General features: G+C 39.8%; 1 protein-coding gene across 2 annotated transcripts in view; it reads right to left on the reverse strand.

Moving 5' to 3' along the window:
• Positions 1-3,644: 3,644 nt before the first annotated feature.
• LOC134356443 (tyrosine-protein phosphatase non-receptor type substrate 1-like) overlaps positions 3,645-23,764 on the reverse strand; it is a 35,412-nt gene continuing 15,292 nt past the window's right edge. The window contains exons 2-7 of one of the 2 annotated variants that reach the window (XM_063067392.1): positions 23,388-23,693; positions 17,862-18,155; positions 17,174-17,281; positions 16,493-16,536; positions 8,801-8,911; positions 3,645-4,171 (exon numbers count right to left, since the gene is read on the reverse strand). In XM_063067392.1, coding sequence (XP_062923462.1) covers positions 4,040-4,171; positions 8,801-8,911; positions 16,493-16,536; positions 17,174-17,281; positions 17,862-18,155; positions 23,388-23,693 — 995 coding nt within the window. In that variant the 3' untranslated portion in view covers positions 3,645-4,039. The remainder of the gene's footprint in view (positions 4,172-8,800; positions 8,912-16,492; positions 16,537-17,173; positions 17,282-17,861; positions 18,156-23,387; positions 23,694-23,764) is intronic. The other variant, XM_063067393.1, reaches the window with a different exon arrangement.

Below are 23,764 nucleotides of genomic sequence, written 5' to 3' on the forward strand. Positions count from 1 at the left end.
CTGTCACCCAAATATAAACTGCAAATACACTTTCTGCCAGAACAAAAATATTATTTGATTCGTGCTTTCAATGGGAACAACGCAATGAAAGACAGACCTTCAGCACTACAGAAATATACATGACATGCAGAGCCACAAGGCTGTGCTAGTGGGAAAAGACATGAATGGCAAGTCCACTAACCATGTTCAGGAAAGCCTGAAATGAAAACTCTATAGATATCCTGGTTAAAATGCACAACTGAAAAAATGGAAGGAAGCAAGAGACATAGCATAACAATCAAAGCGCAGGTAACGTAGATTAATGAGCAATTTGGGTATTTAACTGAAATTCTCGTTTTTATGCGATAATGAGCATTATTATTTTAAAATAACACGATCTTAACGTGTTATTTAAATATATGCACGTAATGCTTTAGAGTAAAAGATACCGTGTTTGCATCAAATTACTAATCAACTTAGTTGTTCCTCGGAATATTTACAAGCATCCTTGAACATGTGAAATAATAATTGAAGTAAAACGAAACTACTCGACGAATTCGGTGAGCCAGCAGTGCGGGTGAAGGCATGCGGGTGTTTAATGTTTTGAGCTGGAGACTCGGGAGTTAGAGTGTAGAGGGAAGATGTGCAATATATAAAATGAAAAGGAGGTGTGCGACCGGTGATAGATGGAACCAAGCTCGTGGGATGGAGTGGTGGAGAGTTTGCAAGCGGAACGAGAAAACATTAATCCAATTTGCTCATTGCGGAATCCTGTAAAAACATATAATATCGATCGAGTCAAACATATTTTATTAAGGTAGATTAAAGGATGTATATCGGACAGTTAATAGGAGATATCATTACCATCCAACAAAACGATACCATGTGATTAATGCTGCTCAGTCGGCAGTGTAAAGCGATCTTTATTTAAGATGTTTAGTGAAACGCATTTTGAGTGTAATGTATCTTCTGTCATAAGGAGGTGGCTGACACAGTGCAAGACACAGACACTGAAGGACTAGGGACAGGACTAGGATACAGGGTGAGAAAAAGGACATGGACAAAAAACCGGGAACCCGGATTAGGACTGGACATGAGAGCTAGGAGCCCGGGCTTGGACTCCGAGCCAGAGACTGGACAAGGACCCAGTACCTGGGTCTTGCCTCCGGCTCCGACACAAGAACTAGGCAAGGACGAGGTTTGGCAGGCCGGCAGGCCGAGGCCGGAGTCTTCAGGCTTGAGGCTAGAGGCGAGGCTTGGCAGAAGCCAGGATGCTGGAGTCGTCAAGCTTGAGGCTAGAGGCAAAGCTTGGAAGGAGGCAGGAGGCTGGAATCTTCAGGCTTGAGGCTAGGCAGGAGGCTGGAGTCTTCAGGCTTGAAGCTAGGCAGGCTCCTCCTGGCCAGGGCGCGGTACTCCTGGGCAGGGTGCGGATCACCACCCGACGGAGGCATGGGACAGGAAGGGACAGAACCAACCGCAGGTAACCATAAGGCGGCCTGGCTTACCCGACGGAGGCAAGGGACAGGAAGGGAGCTAGGTACGGTGTGGCTCCAGGATAAGGCAGCAAGACAAGGCAAGGCTTCAGGCAATGCAAGGCAAGAAAGAACTTCAGGCGAGGCGAGAGTTACCGGCAAGACGAGGCAGGGCCTCTGGCATTGCAAGGCGAAACGAGAAATTTAGGCGGGGCGAGAGTTACCGGCAAGGCTTCAGCCGAGGAAACAGAAGGAAGAGAATGGGATAGAAGGAGTAAGAACTAGAACAATACAGCAGCCACGCCCTGCTCTCTGAAGGTATTTATGCAGCCCCCCCCCCCCCCCAACGAGCATCAACTGCCTAAATTAGAGCTCAACAAGAACAGAAACAGGGTAGACAGGAAAACAAGGAGCAAGGGTCGCTGGACCGGAGCGTGAACCCGAATACGGACTTCACGGACCAGGCCATGACCTCTTCAGTGATCGCCGAAGCATTTTTAACCGAGATTTCGTCCTCTAATCCCGATGAACGAAAGTGAGAAGCCAAGGTTCAAATTTACGTCTGGTGTTCAGCGAATAAGATATCGTTTATCGACAAACTAATAGCACATCACTTATTGGATTGTTTGTCAGTAGAGGAGTGTTTCCAAATAGATCGTAAGAACTCTAAGTGATAGAACTGGGGGGTGGGGTTGCGGTGTAGTAGCATCGTCGTAACAGCGTAGCAACTAGAGATGGCGCCATCTCCGGCCCATCGCAGTGACAGAACGCACTTGATTGGGATGATTCAGAGGAATTTAAAAGTTTACACATATTTAAAATCCCTGAAACCGTTATCATTTTTATTACTATTGTATTTATTTTCTATCTTCATTCGACTGTACTGAAATATTTTTTTTCAGATAAATATGGTACACAGTATTAGGGAGGACCTCTTTTTTTTTGCGCAGGGCATTCTCCAGTGCGAGCAAATAATGATAGGTTTGAAACGACGCTGAGCTGAGCTGAATCTAACTACATCCTAAAAAGGACTTTGGAAAATATCACCTGCGTTTGGCATTTGCTTGAGGAATTAGTCTACTCTTGTGATTTTGCCCTTCAGAGAAGTAACAAACGGCTATTTGTGTGTTTTTTATGAATAGACGAAGAAATGAATAAGGAAGATAAGAGTACAAAGATCCCGTCAACTACGAACAACATGTATCTGTGCATTTTACTTGAAAGTAAATATCAAAACAACATTTAAAGGTGGAGAAATCGACGAGATTTGAGATGTGAAGTGGATCTGAGATTTGACATGTGAAGGGAAATCTATCCCAGTCAGGATATCCAACAGAACAGGTCTGAGCGGCCCACATTTGTTTCCAAGCGTGTACGTTTCTATTATTTTGTCAATTTCTCTGCATTACAGAAACTCTTGCGGAGAATGGATTGTTGTTTGCATTATCAGACAGAAGATTTATTTCACTGCCGGTGTTCTCTGTACCTACTCCCCACCTTTTTTAGTCCCGCACCTTATCCACCAACCACGCTGACCTGATGAGCAACAATAATGTATTATTATAACAGGATGCGCATCCTGTTGTGTCACACATACATCTACCTGAACCGGAATTAACGCGTCAATTTACTGACTACTGCCCAAATAAATGCTGGACATATTTTAGATTTATTTAGCTCTTTTGGGCAATTGGGCAGTTATTAATCGCTGAAGAGCTCTGTCCAAAGCACCATATTCTTCGAGAGTACACATGTAGACACGTGATTCCTATAAATCGTCTTTCCAACGTCTACAATTTTCCGGCAAATGTTAGGCTAAACCTGATTTCCTTTAATGTGACCATTTGCGCATCTCCTTTGTTTCAATGTGGGCTGGGAAGGTACACAGGTTGCGATGCATTTCTCCTGCCTTTTGCGTGCCCTGGGATTTCTGTTACTGCCATGTGATAGTGCAGTTGTATTCTACAGCTAATTTTGAGCAAAAAGCCGTGAATATATATGAAACAGAAGAGTACTGATTTTTTTTTTTAATCATACGACATTTACGGATCAATATTCAAACACAGCGGTGTTATCGCGAGAACATGTTGCGATTTTTTTTCACATCTTCAAATCTATATTTCTCTCGGTGGAACTTTGATATAAGTGAGCAAGAATAACTGTTCAGTTGGCGTTTTTTTTTTACCCTGCAAGCAAAGTTTCTCTCTTTGGTGGTGACGAATCTCCGATTTTTTTTCATCCTCTGAGGATTGTGGAGGGAATATCTTGGGGGTGAGGCGGTACTTTAGGCAAAGTAGGTTATTTCCTGGAATAATCGGGGACTGTCCAATAGAGATGATGACTGGGCAGGAAAGAGAGGCGGAATGGCTTATTCCCAATTTTATTCTTAAGTTTCTTACTTTTATTTTTTTCCAGTGATAATCGCTTCCAACAAATCGAAGACGAAATTGATCCCTTATCTTCCTAACTTATACATGGTAACATCGATTAACAATCTTTGTCTGGAGGAAAGAAATGAAACGAAGCAATGCCTCGGGCATGCACTCATTAATGGTCTATAGCTCTAAACTGCAGTTGGATTCTCAGCTTCATAGTTTCTTTGATATGTTTACATCTGCGTACAATGCATGTTTGTTCTGATGTGTGGTTGTTGGCGTGTTCTTGGAATCAGGAAGCTGTAGAACAGCGTAAGTCAGTTTGTCAGCCCCACTTCCTTTAGTCTGCGAAAATATTTCAAAATCAGGAGTTAATCGGGAATCTATTGAGTTGAACAAATTGAATCAAATATTGTAAAATAAATTAGTGGTGCACTCATAAGCTACAAATTTTAGAATTTCTGTCGTTTTGCACAAAGTTTATGTCAACACTGTTTCACAATTTCCCTTTTTGATTTATATGGTTCCTGTATTTCAACTCCAAGAGCCTGTACTGTCCCATTGAACAATGAGTGTTTCTTTCCCTACTGAAAATGAACTTTAACAAAATAGAGCTGGGAGAGTAGGTAACTCCTTGAAGCAGCAAGTATAGTAAAAAATATTTTGCTAACTCAAAATACAAGAGCATTGTTGTGTTATATGTGTCTGATTGCCACAAACTGTTTCGTCTGTAGATCTTACCTTGTTTCCTCAGTCACACCTGCCAACAGAACTCCAAATGCACACAGACACTGTCATCAGTGGATACCGCCCAACTGATAGATTGAAAGTTGGCACTATGTTCATTCATGCCGCATGGTTACTGTTTTTGTCACAGTTCGGTATTTCCATCAATGACACCAAAGTTAGGTTGGTTCAGTATTCCTCAGTTATTATCAGATATTCGAGCTCATTGTGATGCTGATAATGGGAGATGGAAAGGATGGCTATTCCCAGTTTCATGATTTTTTAGTGTTTCCACATTACAGATGAAATTAAATTCGTAAAAGCAAGGGTAAAAAATATTATCTCGACGGATTCTGCAGATTCTGGAAATATTGAGGAATGCAAAAGAAATGCTGAGGGAATTCATTTGGTAAGGCAACATGCATGAAGGTAAATGAACTGTTGATATTTCTGTCCGAAACGCTTTACCAGGACAGCTAAAGAACGCGGTCAGTTAGAAGCTAAAATAGGAAGGTGAGGAAGGAATAAAAGATGACAGGTGATATGAGAAACCCGGTGAGAAAGAATGTGTGTTGATGATGGGGATGGCATGACTTAGAAGCTGGGAGGTGATGAGTTGAAAAGGAAAAGGGTGCAAGAAGGAATCTCATAGGAGTAGATAGTGGACCGCGGAAGAAATAGAAGAAGGAGAGGAACCAGTAGAGGTGATGGGCAGATGAGGAGAAGAGAAGAGGTGAAAGGGAGCCATAATTGGGAATGCAGGAAAAAAAAAGGGGGCAATGATGAAATAAGCATTAAAAATTGGAGAGATAATGTTCATGCCTTCAGGTTGGAGTCCACCCAGATGGAAGAAAAATGTGATTATATTTCGAGGGTGTTTAGTCGTAAATGATACAGTGACAAAGGTCTGCTCAGGTCTGTAAAATTAAGATCCTTTGGGATATCGTTTATATTTATGTTGGAATCGATTGTTAGGAATGAGATTACGGAGTACCTGGAGGCTCAATGACAAGATAGGCCAAAGCCAGCATGGTTTTCTGAAAGGAAAATCCTGCCTCTCTAACCTACTGGTATTTTTTTTTGTTGAGGAAATTGCAAGCAGGGTAGACAAAGGAGGTGCAGTAGATGTGGTGTACTTAGATTTTCAGAAGGTCTTTGACAAGGTACAGCACATGAAGCTGCTTAGCAAGATAAGAACCCATGGAATTGCAGAGACGTTACTAACATGTGTGCAGCATTGCTGATTGGCAGAAGACAGAGTGGAATAAAGGGATCCTATTCTGGCTGGTTGCCGGTTACCAGTGGAGTTCCACAGGGTTTGGTGTTGCGACCGCTGCTTTTTATGATGTATGTCAATGATTTGGAGTATGGAATTAATGGATTTTGGCTAAATTTGCCGATGATACAAAGACAGATGGAGGGGTGGGTAGTGCTGAGGAAACAGAGCCTGCAGAAAGACTTAGATAGTTTCGGGAAAAAGGCAAAAAAATGGCAAATGAAATACAATGTTGGAAAGTGTATGGACATGCACTGTTGTGGAAAAATAAACGTGTGGCCTATTATTTAGATGGGAAAAGAATTCAAAATGCAGAGATGCATAAGGAATTGGGAGTCCTTGTGCAGGATATCCGGAAGGTTAACCTCCAGGTTGAGTCGGTTGTGAAGAAGGCGAATGTAATGTTGGCATTCAGTTCTCGAGGTATAGAATATATGAACAAGGATGTGATGTTGAGGCTCTATAAGGCACTCGTGAGACCACACTTGGAGTACTGTTTGCAGTTTTGGGCTCCTTATTTTAGACAGGATATACTGACATTGGAGAGGGTTTAGGGAAAATTCACGAAAATGATTCCGGGAATGAAAGAGTTACCCTATGAGGAACGTCTGGCAGCTTTTGGGCTGTATTCCCTGGAGTTCAGGTGTATGGGTGGGGGGTGGGGGTGGAATCTCATTGAAACATTCCGAATATTAAAAGGTCTGAACAGATTGACGTGGCAAAGTTATTTCCAGGTCAAGAGGTACCACTTCAGTATGGAATGGTGTCCATTTAGAAAGGGATGCGGAGAAATTACTTTTGTCAGAGGGAAGTAAATATGTGGAATTTGTTGCAATGAGCGGCTTTGGGAGGCCAAGTCATTGGGTGCATTTGAGACAGGCATGGAGAGATAGATACGTTCTTGATTAGCCAATACTGTACATCAAAGTGTATGGGGAGAAGGCAGGGGACTGGGGATGACTGGATAAATTGGATCAGCCCATGATTGAATGACGGAGCAGACTGAATGGGTCGAATGCCCTACTTCTGCTTCTATATTTTATGGTCTTACATATATGTTTTGCATGGCTCGGTAGCGCAGCGGCGAGCATAACTCTATTACAGCAGCAGTGATCCAGGTTTAATTCCCGTAACCGCCGAGCTGGTGTGTTTCTACGTTTTTCCATGATCGTATGACTTTCTTTGGGCGCTCGGGTTACCTCCCACGTTCGATAGACGTACGGGTGAGTCAGCTAATTGGTCACATATGTGTAATTGGGTGGCACGAACTATTTGGGCCGGACGGCTCTGTTACCGTGCTAGACTGGAATGCAGAACTTTGGGCACCCCTGGTCAAAAGTTCTATTACTGTGAATAATTAAGTGGGTAGAAATTGAACTGATCTCCAAAAGTCATAAAGTTAAAGATGAAATATTATTTTCAACATTTTAAACGAGATCAGTGTATTATTTTTGTTTTGTACAATTTTAGAGTGAAAAAAGGAAAGGAGCACCAAGCAAATATTTAGGCACCCCAAGAGATTTGAGCTCTCAGATAACATTCACCAAGGTCTCAGACCTTATTTAGCATGTTAGGACTATGGCATGCTAACAGTCATCATTAGGAAAGGCCAGGTGGTGCAAATTTTAGAGGTTTATAAATACCCTGACTCCTCAAACATTGTCTCAGCAATCAGCAGCCTAGGGCTCCTCTAAGCAGCTGCCTAGCACTCTGAAAATTAAAATAAATGATGCACACAAAGCAGGAGAAGGCTATAGGAAGATAGCAAAGCGTTTTCAGGTAGCTGTTTACTCAGTTGGTAATGTAATTAGGAAATAGCTGTTAACAGGAGCGGTGGAGGTCAAGTGAGGTCTGGAAGAACAAGAAAACGTTCCGAGAGAACTGCTCGTAAGGATTGCTAGAAAGGCAAATCAAAATCCTCCTTTGACTGCAAAAGACCATCAAGAAGATTTAGCAGACTCTGGAGTGGTGGTGCGCTGTTCTACTGTGCAGCGACACCTGCACGAATATGACCTTCATGGAAGAGTCATCGGAAGAAAACATCCCTGCGTCCTCAGTACAAAATTCAGCGTCAGAAGTTTGCAAAGGAAGATCTAAACAAGCCTGATGCATTTTGGAAACAGGTCCTGTGGACTGATGAATTTAAAATAGAACTTTTTGACCACAATGAGAAAAGGTATGTTTGGAGAAAAAAAGGGTGCTGAATTTCATGAAAAGAACACCTTTCCAACTGTTAAGCACGGGCGTGCACCGATCATACTTTGGGCTTATGTTGCAGCCAGTGGCACGGGGAACATTTCACGGTTGGAGGGAAGAATGAATTCAATTAAATACCAGCAAATTCTGGAAGCAAGCATCACGCCGTCTGTAAAAGAGCTGATGATGAAAAGAGGATGGCTTCTACAACAGGATAATGATCCTAAACACACCTCAAAATCCACAATGGACTACCTCAAGAGGCGCAAGCTGAAGATTTTGCCATGGTCCTCAGAGTCTCCCGATTTAAATATCGTCGACAATCTGTGGCTAGACCTCAAAAGAGCAGTCCATACAAGACGGCCCAAGAATCTCACAGAACTAGAAGCCTTTTGCAAGGAAGAATGGGCGAAAGTCCTCGAAACAAGAATTGAAAGGCACTTAGGTGGCTACGGAAAGCGTGTAGAAGCTATGATACTTGGCAAAAGGGGTGTTAGTAAGTGCAGACCATGTAGGGTGCCCAAACATTTGCCTTCAGGATATTTGCCTTTTTGTTATTTTAAAAGTGTAAAATATGGAAATAAAGTTTTCTTGCTTAAAATATTAAAGAAATGTGTCATCTTTAACTTTATGCCTTTTGGAAATCAGGTCAACTTTTACTCGCTTAGCTATTCACAGTAACAGAAATTTTGACCAGGTGTGCCCAAACATTTTCATGCCACTGTGTATCTCTAAAACAAATTCATATGTTATTCATGGCAATCTCTCTGCTTTACCTGAGAATAGATAATGCATTCTTCTTGTTGTCGATCTTTGTGCCATCTTTTACTCTCCCTCATATTTAGTGAAGCATAGGGAGTGGTGTGTTCAACCGCAGCTTGGTCAGCCTGTTGGAAAAACACACTTAATACTGATAACTGATACAAGGTCAGTGATCATGAACTGTTTGCTTTGGAAAATCTAATAATAGAAAATGATTTTTAAAAAATGGTTAGAATAACATTTTGTCCGCGTTTTATGATATTGTCCGTATATCATACCAGAGGTGCGATACCAAACCCATTTCAGGTTGGAAGTCGCTACGTTTACTATAGATTTCCAAACCACCTCTTAAAACCATCCTATCAATCGGATGGGTTTTTTAGGTCTGGCCATCTTTTTTTTATCTCTTCTGTCATATCTCCTACGCCTTTCTAAGTTTTGTGCACGGGCTTATCCGATGCGTTTCTCTTACGCACCCCGTCAAATTATTATAATTATTCGCATGACCAAAATTTCGTCCCCACGCAGCATTTAGAACCTGTAACCCTTCAGACTCGCATTTTCTAGGTTAGGAACATTGGAACAAATGGAAAGTCCTGATGTAATGTTCCAGCTTGGCTTAACTGAGGTAGCAAATATGGGAGGGGCATCTTGCGAGCTGTTGAGCTGATTGGTGGTGCTGGTGAATCAATTAAATCACAATCGAAATAAGTAGAGTAATTGGACATGCCCGTTACAGTAAATGGTTTAAAATAGCATTTGATTTGGCTGAAGTAATGACAGAGCATTCCAGAGTAATAAAGCGGCACCCAATTGCCGAGCATTGAGAACATCTGCCATAAACGCTGCCTAGGCAGGGCGAAAAGCATTATCACGTGTGCATCTCACCCTAACCATAAACTTTCTACTCTCCTCCCATCCAGTAGTCACTACAGGAGCCTCCGCTCTCGCAACAGCAGACACAGGAAGAGCCTCTTCCCTGCGGCTATGACATTGCTGAACCTCTCATCACAGCGCTAAGCAGTATTGCACCCATATTGTACTGTCTCAGTACTTTTATATTTGTGTGCTGTAGCACATGTTCTATTCGCAGTTATTTTGTAAATAACACTATTCTTTGCATTTCTGATCAGATGCTAAATGCATTTCATTGGCTTTCTATCTGAACTCCGCACATTGACAATGAAGTTGAATCTAATTTAATCTAATCTAAAAAAAAAATCTTGAACGTTCCAGTTTGAACTTAGATATTACTCTCAGAAGCCGTCCTTCATTTCGGGAAGTGCTACAAACGCTGATAGAAGTTTCAAAGGAGTTCAACTATAATGAAGCCAGTGGTATATGGCAACCTTGTTCTGGTGATGTGTAAAGTTGCTGCAGCAAATATCTCTATGTAAAAGTAAAAATATGCGCTCAAATTGGGAAAGTAATTAACGAACACAAAAAAAACGTTTCCAGTTGTAGACAGATGGGTATACAACCGATAAAAAATTAATATATGCTAACAGGAGAATCCAGGTAGGACAAATTTAATAACATTGAACTGCTGGAACTCTGAAGTGAAACAAACAAATAAAACACAATGTAGATCAGTAAACACGAGAGCAAAGAGAAACGGTTCAAGTTTACATTGCTCTCTGGGAAGCGGTGTTCAATATGAAAGGACAACGTTTTCTCTTTCCCAAGATGTCGTTGGAGATTTTCAACTTCTGGATTAAGTCCAAAATGTGAGATGACAATACATTTATATGTTGTAGGCATTTCTTTCATAATTGAGGACGATAATCATTCAGCGTAGCCTCGTGGAGTATTAAGCGCCTTGTGGAGTTTCGTTACATGTGGGTATCATTGTGCACCAGATACTACACGGTTTATTAGAAGCATATTGGATTCCATTGCAGGTCATGCACTGCTCTGCAGCTCTTTGTTGGGAATCGGAGTTAAAAACTACATATGACTTTCCAAAGCAAGTATTCGTTGCATTTTCAATTTTGATTGCTGTGCCTTCAAATCAGATGTAGCATATATTGCCGGATTTCTAACTTTTGGGATACTGGGAGGATTGGGGGTAGTTTTGAATTATGGGGTTTATTGCGGGATTATTTTCTTCAGTTTTATTCACTTCTTGTATTTTTTCCCATTATGGAGTTCCGGAACACGCCTGTTTTCTATATGGTTACACTCATCACCGCCATCTTTGATTCGCCCGCGTTGGTATGCGTGTAAAGAACAATATTTTATGGTAGTTAAACAGATAAACGCTATTAGTTGGAACGTATGTGGCTGGAATCACCCTATCAAGAGAAAGAGGACCTTTCAAATTATTAATCGATTCCAGCCCGATATAATTTTTGCTGACTAAACGCCTATCAGAACGGGTGATCAAAATAGATATTTTAAAACGTGGAAAGGCCTTCAATACCATGCTACCCGTCAAAATAAAACAAAGGGAGTATCTATTTTTATTAAATCTAGTATTTTATTTATCCAAGAAGACATCATCTCAGATATTAATGGTAGATTTTTAATTGTTGAAGGAACAATTTGTAGTAGAAAATTGTCCTGGTTCATCTATATGGAGCTATTGCAGATGATGCTGCTTTTTTAAAAAATGTATTTGGTTTATTACGAGACTTAAAAGAATATATGTTGCTGATTAGGGGTGACTTCCACTGTTGTTTAAATGCTTTAATCGACAAGAGTTTAACCAATCAGCAGCTTCCAAGTTGTTCAGCATCACTTATTAAATCCTTTTTTGGTCCCCTAATCTGAGGAAAGACATCCTTGCCATAGAGGGAGTACAAAGAAGGTTCACCAGATTGATTCCTGGGATGGCAGGACTTTCATATGAAGAAAGACTGGATGAACTGGGCTTGTACTCGTTGGAATTTAGAAGATTGAGGGGGGGGGGATCTGATTGAAACGTATAAGATCCTAAAGGGATTGGACAGGCTAGATGCAGGAAGATTGTTCCCGATGTTGGGGAAGTCCAGAACGAGGGGCCACAGTTTGAGGATAGAGGGGAAGCCTTTTAGGACCGAAATGAGGAAAAACTTCTTCACACAGAGAGTGGTGAATCTGTGGAATTCTCTGCCACAGGAAACAGTTGAGGACAGTTCATTGGCTATATTTAAGAGGGAGTTAGCTATGGCCCTTGTGGCTACGGGGGTCAGAGGGTATGGAGGGAAGGCTGGGGCGGGGTTCTGAGTTGGATGATCAGCCATGATCATAATAAATGGCGGTGCAGGCTCGAAGGGCCGAATGGCCTACTCCTGCACCTATTTTCTATGTTTCTATGTTTCTTTTCAATTGATTATGGTTTGATTGAAATCTGGAGAAATCTACCTCCTAATGATAGAGATTATTCTTTTTATTCACATATTCATAAAATATTCGAGAATTCATTATTTTATAGCTGATTTCCGATGTTTGTCCAAAGTCCAGAAATGTGAACATGACGCTATTGTTGTTTTGGATCATGCACCTTTAAGCTTAACTTTTGAATTGAATGATGTTGGTAATGTAAACTTGTCTTGGCGTTTTCCAGAAAATTCATTACAAAGTTCGGACTTTGTGAAATTTATTGTGACCCAGATTTTTTTTTTCTTTTTATAAGATGAGACATGTGTCGAAATAGATTATATGAGATACATTTAAAGCATATTTGCGAGGTCAGATAATCTCCTATTTGGCGAAGCTTAAGAAACAGACGAAAGTAGCGTTGGATATGATTTCAAAACAAATTAAAGACTTAGATAATACTTATGCAGTCTGTCCTAATATTGATTTATTTAAACAAAGGGTTGAACTTCAATCACAATATAATGTACTATTAACTTATCGTACTGAAGTAAATTTGCGTAATTAAAAAGTCAATTTTATGTGTTTGGAGATGAAAGTATTAAGCTATTAGCATCCCAACTAAAGGCAGCTAGAGGTAAAAGACAAATTTTAAAAATTCGTAAAGGAGATGATAGTGTAGCTTGTAATTATGAAGACATTAATACAATTTTTCAAGACTTTTACAGGGAACTCAATGAATCTCAGTTTCCAGCTGATCCTTCTAAAATGAATGCCTTTGTACAAAAGATTGACTTTCCTAAAATATCTGTTGAAGATCAACAAACTCTTGATACTCCTCTTACTGAAAAAGAAATTCAGAAAGCTATTTTTTTAATGTAATCTGGTAAAGCTCCTCGATTGGATGGTTTTTCTGTAGGATTTTATTGAAAAAATAAAGAATTGCTTACTCCTTATATGTTGGAAAAGCTTAAGGGTTTTTTTTTGTTAGGAGCGTTACCTTTCACATTTTATGAAGCTTCTATCTCTTTAATTCCTGAGAAAGATAAAGACCCTACTGGTTGCATTTCATATAGACCTATCTCATTATTAAATGTGGATGTGAAAATTCTTTCAAAAATAATGGCTAATGGACTGGAGAATATTCTAGCTAAAATGATTTCTCAGGACCAAACAGGTTTTATGAAAGGCCGTTATTCCTTTTCTAAATCTCGGAGACTGTTAAATAGTATATACTCATCCCTTTCTAGGACTCCCCAATGTGTTGTTTCTCTTGATGCTGTAAAGGCATTTGATGGAGTTGAATGGAAATGCTTATTTAACGTTTTAGAGAAATTCAACTTAGGTACTAATTTTAATGAGTGGAATAGAATGATATATAAAAGCCCTATTGCCACTGTTATTACTAATAATTGCAGATCCCCTTTTTTCACCTTTCGCCAGGTACGAGGCAAGCATGTCCGTTAAGTCCCTTGTTATTTAATTCGGTATTGGAACCTTTAGCTATTGCCTTCATGAAACTAAAGATCTTCAAGGAATTTACATAAATGGGACTATTCGTAAGATCTCTCTTTGTGCTGATGATCTCTTAGTTTATGTTTCGAATCCTGTAGAATCCATTCCTAGTTTATAGAAATTATTAAATGAATTTGGAAAGTTTTCAGGATATAAACTAAACCTGCATAAAAGTGAATTATTTCCTCTAAATGATTCTGCTTCTATATATGATGACATTCCTTTCAAAAATTACGCACTCTTTCAAGTATTTAGGTATTATCATCACTAAGAAATGTGGAGACCTTTATAGAGCTACTTTAGCTCCCTTGGTGGATTTTATGGAGCAATTAGTTTCTAGATGGAATCTATTTATACTTTCGTTAACCGGTCGAATTCATGCATTTTAAATGATGATTTTACCAACATTCTTTTATGTATTTCAAAATATTCATTTTTTTAACTAAGAAATTTTTTGATCAGGTTGACTCTATTATTTAATCTTTTGTTTGGAATAATAAAAGACCAAGAATTGGAAAATATAATTTACAAAAATTAAGAAAGGATGGTGGTCTTGCTCTGCCTAATTTAAGAATGTATTATTGGGCGGTTAATATACTTTATGCGTCTTCTTGGTTATATTGGACTAATTAAAATGAACGAGCACCTTGATTTGATTTGAATTTGAAAGCTGTGAAACCATTTTACCTAACCTGGTTATTAGGAGCCTCTTTACCTTTACAACTAGCCAAAATTTCTATTCTAAATTTATATCCTATGATTAAGCAGTCATTAGGAATTTGTAGCAGTTTTGTAATTTTTATAATCTTAAAAAAATAACCTTCTGAGTTTAATTTATCGAAACTATTTATTTAAACTTTCACTTAGAGATCCTACCTTTTTTCTTTGGAGGAATAAAGGAATATATTCCTTCATGGATCTGTTCCAAGAAGGCCCATTGATGCCCTTTGAGAAATTAGTAACTAAATATTCTCTCTCGGACTCACATTTCTTGCAAAATCTTCAGGTCACATATTTCTTACAAGAATATTTCAGTAATTTTCCATATATACAAGATTCTGACCTGTTAGACACTATTTTAAAAATGAATCCTTTAGTGAAAGGGTTTATAGGGAAAATTTATAATTTACTATTACAACAGGATAATTATCCTTTACTTAAAATTAAGCAAGATTGGGAAAGAGAGCTTAACATCACCTTGATAACAGAGGATTGATTGCGAATTTTGAAGTTGGTTAACTCTTTGTCGATTTGTGCCAGTCACTCTCTAATTCAATTTAAACTTGTACATCGTTATTATTTGACAAAAGAGAGACTGTTTAAAATATTTTCTAATGTTTATAGTCAGTGTGATAGATATAAAACTGAGACAGCTGCATTGACACACACGTTTTGGTCGTGTTCTGTATTCAAACAGTTTTGGAAATCTATTTTTTCTACAATTTCTAAAGCTGTAAAAATCAATTTACGACCTAATAAATTGACAGTTTTGTTCGGTATAATCCCTCAATATATTCACGGTATTTCTATATCAGACCAACGTGTCATTGCAGTTGTCACATTCCTGGCCCGATGGGCTATTTTATTAAAATGGAAAGATGCCTCTTCTCCCACTTTGATGCCATGGTTCTCTCAGGTGATGCTATGTCTCAGTTTGGAGAAAATCAGAAGTCGAACTTCTGATCCTCGATTTGACTTTGAGAAAAGATAGGGCTCTTTTGCTCGCTCTATCATTTGATTTGAGTTAATTAAGATGTCCCCCTTCTGATTCTTGGGTAAATGGATTTGGTTGGCGGATTGATATCTTTCTTTTATGGAAGCGTGTATGGTGTATAGCTCCGGGTTTCTGCTCTCAATGTTTTTTTTTTTGTTCGTAGGGTTTTTGTTGTTTTAGTTAATAGGCGTTCTTTTTTTCTGCTTTATTTTTCCAAAAAAAAAATAGCTTTCACATTTTAAAGTTGCTGATGAATGCAGCAGGCTAGGCAGCATCTCTAGGAAGAAGTGCAGTCGACGTTTCTGGCCGAGACCCTTCGTCAGGACTGGGTCTCCCTGGGCCTCCTGTCCCATGATCTTCTCATACCCCTTCTGCCGATCACCTGTCCAGGTCTTGGCTCCATCCCTCCCCGCCCTGTCTTCTCCTATGATTTTGGATCTCTCCCTCCCCCTCCCACTTTTAAACCTCTAGCTAGCTCTTTCTTCAGTTAGTCCTGACGAAGGGTCTCGGCCTGAAACGTCGACTGTACCTCTTCCTAGAGATGCTGCCTGGCCTGCTGCGTTCACCAGCAACGTTGATGTGTGCCGCTTGAATTTTCAGCATCTGCAGAATTCCTCGTGTTTGAACTTTTACATTTTGTTTTTTCTTATTATTATTGATATACTGTTTAGCTTGGTTGATAGCTTAACTCTGATTTTACAAATTTATATGTTGACTTGATCAATTTATGTTTTTTGTTGCTTTATAAGAATAATTAATAAAAAAGATTTAAAAAAACATATATTGCGAAATGATTCATGCGTGTACTGTATTTTCCTATTGACCACTACACCGCGATTCTCGTAAGCCGACATTTGACATTTAAAACATCTCAGTCTTTGATTTACGTTTAATTATTCGTCACACGAAGCATGTCTAACAGCCTAACTTCCATTACTATATATTACCGTTCATCTTAAAGCAACTGGTTATGAACTATTGTGGAATCCTGAAAGACAATAGGAAGCAGATTGAACAGGAATATTCATATCCACACTGGATATATACTTCAAAATAAAAAGTTGTCCGATAGTTTCATTCTTCCCTACTGCGTTCCAAATGTTTAAACAAAATAAATTTATAATATCTCTGCTATACGTATACGCGGCTCTGAAAGAAGACAAGCCACTTCACCTACCGGCTCTTCATTCTGACATCTGTCCAAAGAACCTGTGTTTGTACCTTAAGAAAAATAAACGAAATTATTTGTAATGTAAAAATTGGATATTATTCGTTTGATACCAATCGAATTCATGGCGTAAGAGGAACTGCGGAAGGTACGGATCTTTCAGAAAGCATTTTGTGGTAGCAGTTGTCTTAATGCTGTGCATCAATATCATGGTGCTATGCTCAAGAGTCTTTACTTTTAACGAAGCTGTAAAGTGATAATAGTATATGAGTGGCTGTACTATATTTAAGTACTGTTGTTAAAATAGAAATTAAAATCAATGAGACATGCATGAGTTCGTCAATGTTCTTTATAAAGTGACAGCAAGCATGGACCTACCCCAAGCTGCTTACGCTTCAAAATATAGACCTGCCATTGTATCCAAAACGACATTTGAAGTATTCCAAAGGGATATAACGGCATTTATGAACAAGATACCGCATGTAAATACAGCGAGTAGACTGGTGGAATTAATGCATTTTGAGATCCAGCTTGTGTTGTGCCTGCTGATTATCAATGTAATCAGGTTCGACCATATCAATCCCTGTGTAATCATGCTGTACGACAGTTATTCTTTTTGAAGTTAAATATCTTTAGCGCATCAATTTTTCAGGAATAGATGTGATATTTCTCAGCAATCAGGGTTCTTACCTTGCGATCTCTTTAACTTGACTTTCACCAAAATTATTATCAGAGCTAAAATTGCCGATCCGCCCACTGCATATGCCAAATTCAATTTAGTATTAGAGTCTTGTGGATCTATAGGGGGGAAACAAGAAACTGTAAAGCATTTATATATCTAAAGCCAAATGCACACGAGAATCAACAATGTAAAATATCTTATAGTCTCCTTTGAAATCTCACTGCACAATATAGGAAAATATATCATTAGACAGGAAATGCAAATACCCACCTTTGTTATATCACGATGAGATATAGAGTTTTCGTTTTGCTCAATTTTGTCAAACGTTCAGAAGTTTGCTATCTTACAACTACTGCACGAATTCAATTTCTTAATTCGTCCTACACGATTTTAGCGAACGGAATAACACGTAAGTTTTTGAATACATTTCCCGTTCAATACTCGCTGTCAATTATTAAGCTTCAAAATTAGTCATTCTTCCGTGTTTGGGTAGCTGTTCAGTAACTGTTCTGAAGAAAGTCATATTGACCCCAGCACTTTGACTTGTAAGCGCTCCCATCTTACACTGAGCGCAAAAGATTGTGAACATGCTGAAATTCAGAATAGCACTAAAAATCCTGGAAGAACTTAGCCGATCAGGCAGATCTAAAATGTCGACGTTTAAGGCCGAGATCGAACATCAAGACACCATCTTACCTTGGTCCTGGGTGTAACTGAAATTGGCAGGCACCGTGAGGGAGACATGCGACACCAGACAAGTGTAAACATCTTTTCCCCGAGTAGACTGTGTGATATTCAATAAACTAAATGCTCCGTACAAGCCGTCCACGCTCCGGTTTGTCACGCTTTCTATTCCAGTGCGAATTTGCTTGTTATTTCTTTGCCAAACGAATTCTAATTTCTCCGGGTAGAAGGAAGCCGTTTTACAAAGGAGCTTTCGAGGAGACGAAAACCCTCCAACAGGAACAATTTCCACTGGAGATGGAGGAGCTTGGGTAAAAACAAAGTTATATTGGGTATTTTCGATCCATTTCAGTACAGGTAGATCCCTTTATCTCCCCGCCAACTAGCATGACACTCAACTATCAAATTAGTTTCCCACCAGTATTGACGAGTATTTAATAAATTATTTCAATTTCACGTTCAGTTTATTGTTTTTCAACCATACACACACACTCCGAAGCGAACCTTTGTTCTTCTGGGGCTCAGTTGCAAAAACAGTATATATAGTCACATACAGCACATGTAGTTACCATCCAGCACTGACAGTCACAAAATAAGCAAAATAAAATACAGTCAGTTTGGGATAAGGATGAAAGGAAGAGTTCAGAGAATACACCTCGACGGCGAGGCTAAGAGGTCCGAAGTGTGGAGCATTCTCTTTTGAATGGTATTTGAGTTTCATTGCACATTTGGGCTTGCGGCAGGCGTTGGCTTTGAAAACCTGACTACAATTGGATTTTTAATTTCCTATCAAGACTGAGCTACAAAACCCAAAATATCACAGATTTCTATAGTACGAATGCACATGGAGTTTAATATTCTGGCAGCTCAGCTGCTTAGGCAGTTTTTCAAGTCTTGGGGTTGAGCTTTCTAGTCATAAGCATTCAGTAATAGAGACTACCCCGGAATGTGAACCATTCCTGGAACAGTTACCCCGTATTGAACGTGACAAATCATCTCCTCCGTGAAACATCCAGTCATCCAAATGCAAATTATATTAAGTTGATTGATTCTACAGCTCTATCCTTTCTAAAGCCTGAAGACCTGCAGCAAAATGGTCGACAGTGACTTGGCACTGCTATAGGATCATTTGTGGAAATGATGCCTTGTAGAGGGTCAGTCAGGAATTGAACAACTTCAATTTCACTATGCTCAGTGTTTACTAAAACTTGAGCCCAATTTTAAGATTTTGTAAACGTGGACCACTTCCGCCACAGCTATGGTCGGTGTCTAAAAGGGTAGATTCAATAGTTAGATTGTTTTATCTGTTTATCACAGCAGTTAGGGTTTCGCACTGCCTACAATAGTCATCCTGAGCGTTGCCTGACTCCACTTCCCACGCCAATACCGACGTCAACGTTCTTGGCTTTCTCAAATTCTAGGTGAAGGACAATTCTAAGGTGAAAAAAAATCGAAGGGCTTCGACAGATATAAGCATAAAGGGATAGCGACAGACAAAATTGATCCATTTGAAGATCAGCGGGTTTAACAATGCATGGAGCCGAAAGAGCTTGGACCTTATATATTTCCATTCGTATTTATTCGGGAGACGTACACAGAGACTAAGGCAAAACAGAAAGAGTATCATGGCCCATATACCGATTACAGTCTTGAGGCAAATTAGGGTGTAGAAGTCCCCAGAACATGGCAAGGTGTCCCATCGGACCTTTTCGAAAGCTAGTGCAGGAAGTGAAAGGGCCCCGATAGAGGTATTCAAAATGTCCTTACCCGTGGGTAAAATGCCGGAGGACTAGAGTAAACTAATGTTTTAAGACCATATAACTATAGGATATAGGAGCCTAATTAGGCCCTTTGGCCCACCAAGTTTGCTCTGCCATTTCATCATTGCTAATATATTCTGTTCAGCCCCAATCTCCTGCCTTCTCCCCATAGCTCGTCATGCTCTAACCAATCAGGAATCTATCAACCTCTGCTTGAAATATCCATAAAGGTTTGGTCTCCATACCTGCCTGTAGCAAAAAAAAAAAAAAAAATCCACGGGTCCTGGACTCTCTGGCCATAGGCTGTCCTCTTCATCTCCTCTGGTCTTAGACTCTCCCACCATAAGAAGCATCCTCTCCACATCCACACAATCAAGGGCTTTCACCTTTCTTAAGGGTTCAATGCCGTTGCCCCTATTTTTTTTTCTGAACTCTAGTGAAATGAGGCCTAGAGCCATAAAACGTTCTTCATATGATTAGCTATTGAAGTTTGGAATCATTGTCATAAACCTCCTTTGAATCTTCTCCAGTTTCAGCATATTCTTTCCAAGAAAAGGGGTGTAAAACTGCCCACAATACGGCGTGACGCCTCACCAGTGCTTTATAAAGTCTGAATCCTACATTCTGGCTTATATATTCTATTCCTCTTGGAATGAATGCGACCATTGCATTTACCTTCCTGACCACAGACGCAACCTGTATGAAATACTGCACACGGACTCGCAAGTCCCTTTGCACCTCAGTGTTTTTTGTGTTTTCTCTCCAGTTGGAAAATATTCAAAACTTTCACACCCTCCACCAAACTGCGTGCCCACACACTTTTCGACACTGTATTCCATCGGCCATTTCCTGGCCTGTCCTCCTAATCTGTCTCAGTCCTTCTGTAGCTTCTCTATTTCCTAAAACTACTTGGCTGTCGACCTCTCTTCATATCGTCCGCAAACTTTGCAACAAACCATCAATTCCATCGTCCATATCATTGACATGTGACCTTAAACGAATTGGTTACAACACAGACCCCTGTGGAACACCTTTAGTCACGAGCAGCCAACCAGAAAATGCTCCCTTTATTCCCATACTTTGTCTCTTACCAACCAGCCACTGCTTTATCCACCCTAGAAGTTTTCCTAAAATACTTTGAGCTAGTAGCTTGTTTAACAGCCTTGTGTGTGGTACTTTGTCAAAGGCCTTCTGAAAATCTAAGTACACAACAACCAATTGCCTATCTTTATCTATCCGGCTTTTTATTATTTCAAATATTTCAATCAGATTTGTCTGGTGAGAGTTTCCTTTGAGGAAATCATGCTGACAATGGCGTGTTTTATTATGTGTCTCTAAGTCACCTAAGACCTGATCCTTAATGATGGACTCCAACATCTTGTCAACCAGTGAGGTCCGAGTGATCGGCCTATAGTTTCCCTTTTCTGCCTCCTTGCCTTCTTGAAGAGTGGAGTGACATTTGAAAATTTCCAGTCTTCCAGAACCATTCCAGAATCTAGTAATTCTTGAAAGACCTTTACTGATGCCTCCAGAATCTCTCAGCAACTTCTATCAGAATCATGAGATGTACATAATCTGGTCTAGGTGAATTACCTACTTTCAGACCTTTCAGTTTCCTAATAACTTGCTCTCCAATTATGTCTCTAGTTTTGCCGTTGTTCAAGGTAGACTGTCGGAATAAGCCGGGATATTATAGACTAGTTGGTATTACAGTAAAGCGGGTGATTTATTGGAAGATATTCCAAAGATTAGGATATATAAATATATAGATAGACTGGGCTTGTTTGGGAATAAGCAATATCATTTTGTGCAATGTAGGCTCTGTCTGACCAATCTTAATGAGCTTTTCGAGCGGGTTACCATAGATCTTTGATAACAGTGGATATGGTCAACATGGATTTTAGCAAAGGAACGTCGACTCAGACCATGAGACGACTGCGTCGGGCATTTTCATGCTCTACAAAACGCAGATTGGAAGTCTGTGTGGGGCGCCACTCCTCGCACAGACTAGAGCAATGAGTGATAAAGTTCCTTGCTCAAGGGCAACACACACGCGGCCACAGCTCAGACTCGAAGTAACGACGTTGAGATAACTAGACGAACGCCTTAACCACTTGGCCACGTGCCCAACACTTTGGAAATGTTCCGCATGGGGATAGTGGGCTAATCAAGTACGTTCGCTTGGCATTCAGGATGAAGGAGTAAATTGTGTCTGACGTTGGCTTCGCGGGAGAAGCCAGAGTATGGCAGTAGATAGTTGTTCTTTGAACGAAGGCCTTTAACTGGTGGTGTGCCACATGGTGATCAAAGCTTGCAGCGGGTTAAGGACCAGGTGTAAAAACGGGCTGAAAATAGCAGATAGGATTTAATGAAGGTAATTGTAAGCTGTTGTTCTTTGAGAAGACAAACCATTCTCGGATATACACATTGAACGAAACTGGCATTGAGGAGTGCGGTAAAAAATGATCTTGGAATTATAGATCGATAATTCATTGAAAATGGAGTCAAAGGCGGATGGTATCGTAAAGATAACCTTTGTCATATTGGCCTTCATATATCAGAGTATTGAGTGTAGAAGTTGGGATGCCATGCTGAAGATGTATTAGACGTCAGTGAGAACAAATTTGGAGTATTGTTCGCAGTTCTGGTTACATATCTGCAGGAAAGTTATCAATATGATTAAATGAGTAGAAAGAAAACTTACAACATGTGGCAGGAATTTGAGGACATGAATTATGAGGAAAGTTTAACAGGTAAAGATTTTTTTCCATGATTCGTAAGAGAACGAGCGAACATTTGATAGAGGTATACAAAATTATGAGGGATGTAGATATGGTGGATCTAAGCCTGCATTATCCACTGAGGTTGGGTGAGAATGTAATTGGAATTCATAGCTTCAGAGTGAAATGAGAAGTATTAAAGGCGAACTTGAGGGGAAACGTCTTCACTCTGACGGTGATGCTATTGTGGAGTGAGCTGACAGCGCAGGTGTTTGCGCTCGACTCCCTGCGCTTTACTATTCAACCGTATCAAAATTCATCTCAATCTTGAGAGGTCGATATTTCTGCCCGTTTTGTATGGTGAAAGAAGTATAGATTTTGCTAATCCTGCATGATAAAAGTTGGAATGACAATTTGTAGTGCATGCGATAAATTGTTACTTGATGTTGGAATTAACTCATTTGGAGCTGGGTATTATTCCTGTATACTTGTTGATGGAGAAATGGAGCATTGTGCTGCTACAGGCAGATCCTTTGATAGAGATTACTCTATTTAAGTATTAATATTTTGCGTCCTCTGTGATGCGGAATCGAGTTATCCAACTCCAGCCATTCACATTAATATTAATATTATTTCAGCCTCTTGCTTGCAACACAATCCTAACCTCGCTTGAAAAGTAATTCGTTATATTCAAAGTACCTTCGCGATAATGAGGGTAACGTCCTAAGCTATCACTAACCTTGGACATTCGGTTTAATTGGGAGATAGCTGATGAGCAGGGCTGGACGAACAGCAGTGGGGAAGGAGCCGGGGAAGTACGATACGATTAACGGAATCAACTCCACTATGCGCCTAATAGTTGCTACATGAAATGTGATTAATTTTTCTGCTCTTTATAATTCTGAATTTAAAATCACTGGACTGGGGTATATTTTAACACGGAAATCAAATGTATTCTCACCGTTTGTTTTATCAAGTAGAAATATTTCGTTTTATCCCCATCACTAAGTTTGATGTAAAATGCACAGAGCCGAAAATCTCGAAACAGCCACACTCACCGAACACAGTGAACTTGGTGCCACCTCCAGTCCCTAAGTATTGTTCCTGAAACTTTACTGCACAGTAATACAGCCCAGAGTCGCTGAATTTGACATTCCAGAGTACAAGTGTTCCTCTTCCCCTTTCTACAGTAAATTGTCTTCTGTTGTCCCTTTCTAAAAACCCCTTCTCGCCTTTCCTCCACCAACGAACGTCAACGGTATCGTGTGTTAGCGGTAATTTGCAGAACATCGTAACATTCGCACCAACCGGGACGTTCAGGTCCCGAGGGAATTGAGATACTTCCTTCGCCGTTACTTTGACGACTGCCGGATAAATAAGCAAGAGTATTAATAACAGTTAAACACAGTGAATTAACAAAAACTGATGACGTAAG

This window comes from Mobula hypostoma, chromosome 14, assembly GCF_963921235.1.
Source record: "Mobula hypostoma chromosome 14, sMobHyp1.1, whole genome shotgun sequence".
NCBI classification, from domain to species: domain Eukaryota; kingdom Metazoa; phylum Chordata; class Chondrichthyes; order Myliobatiformes; family Myliobatidae; genus Mobula; species Mobula hypostoma.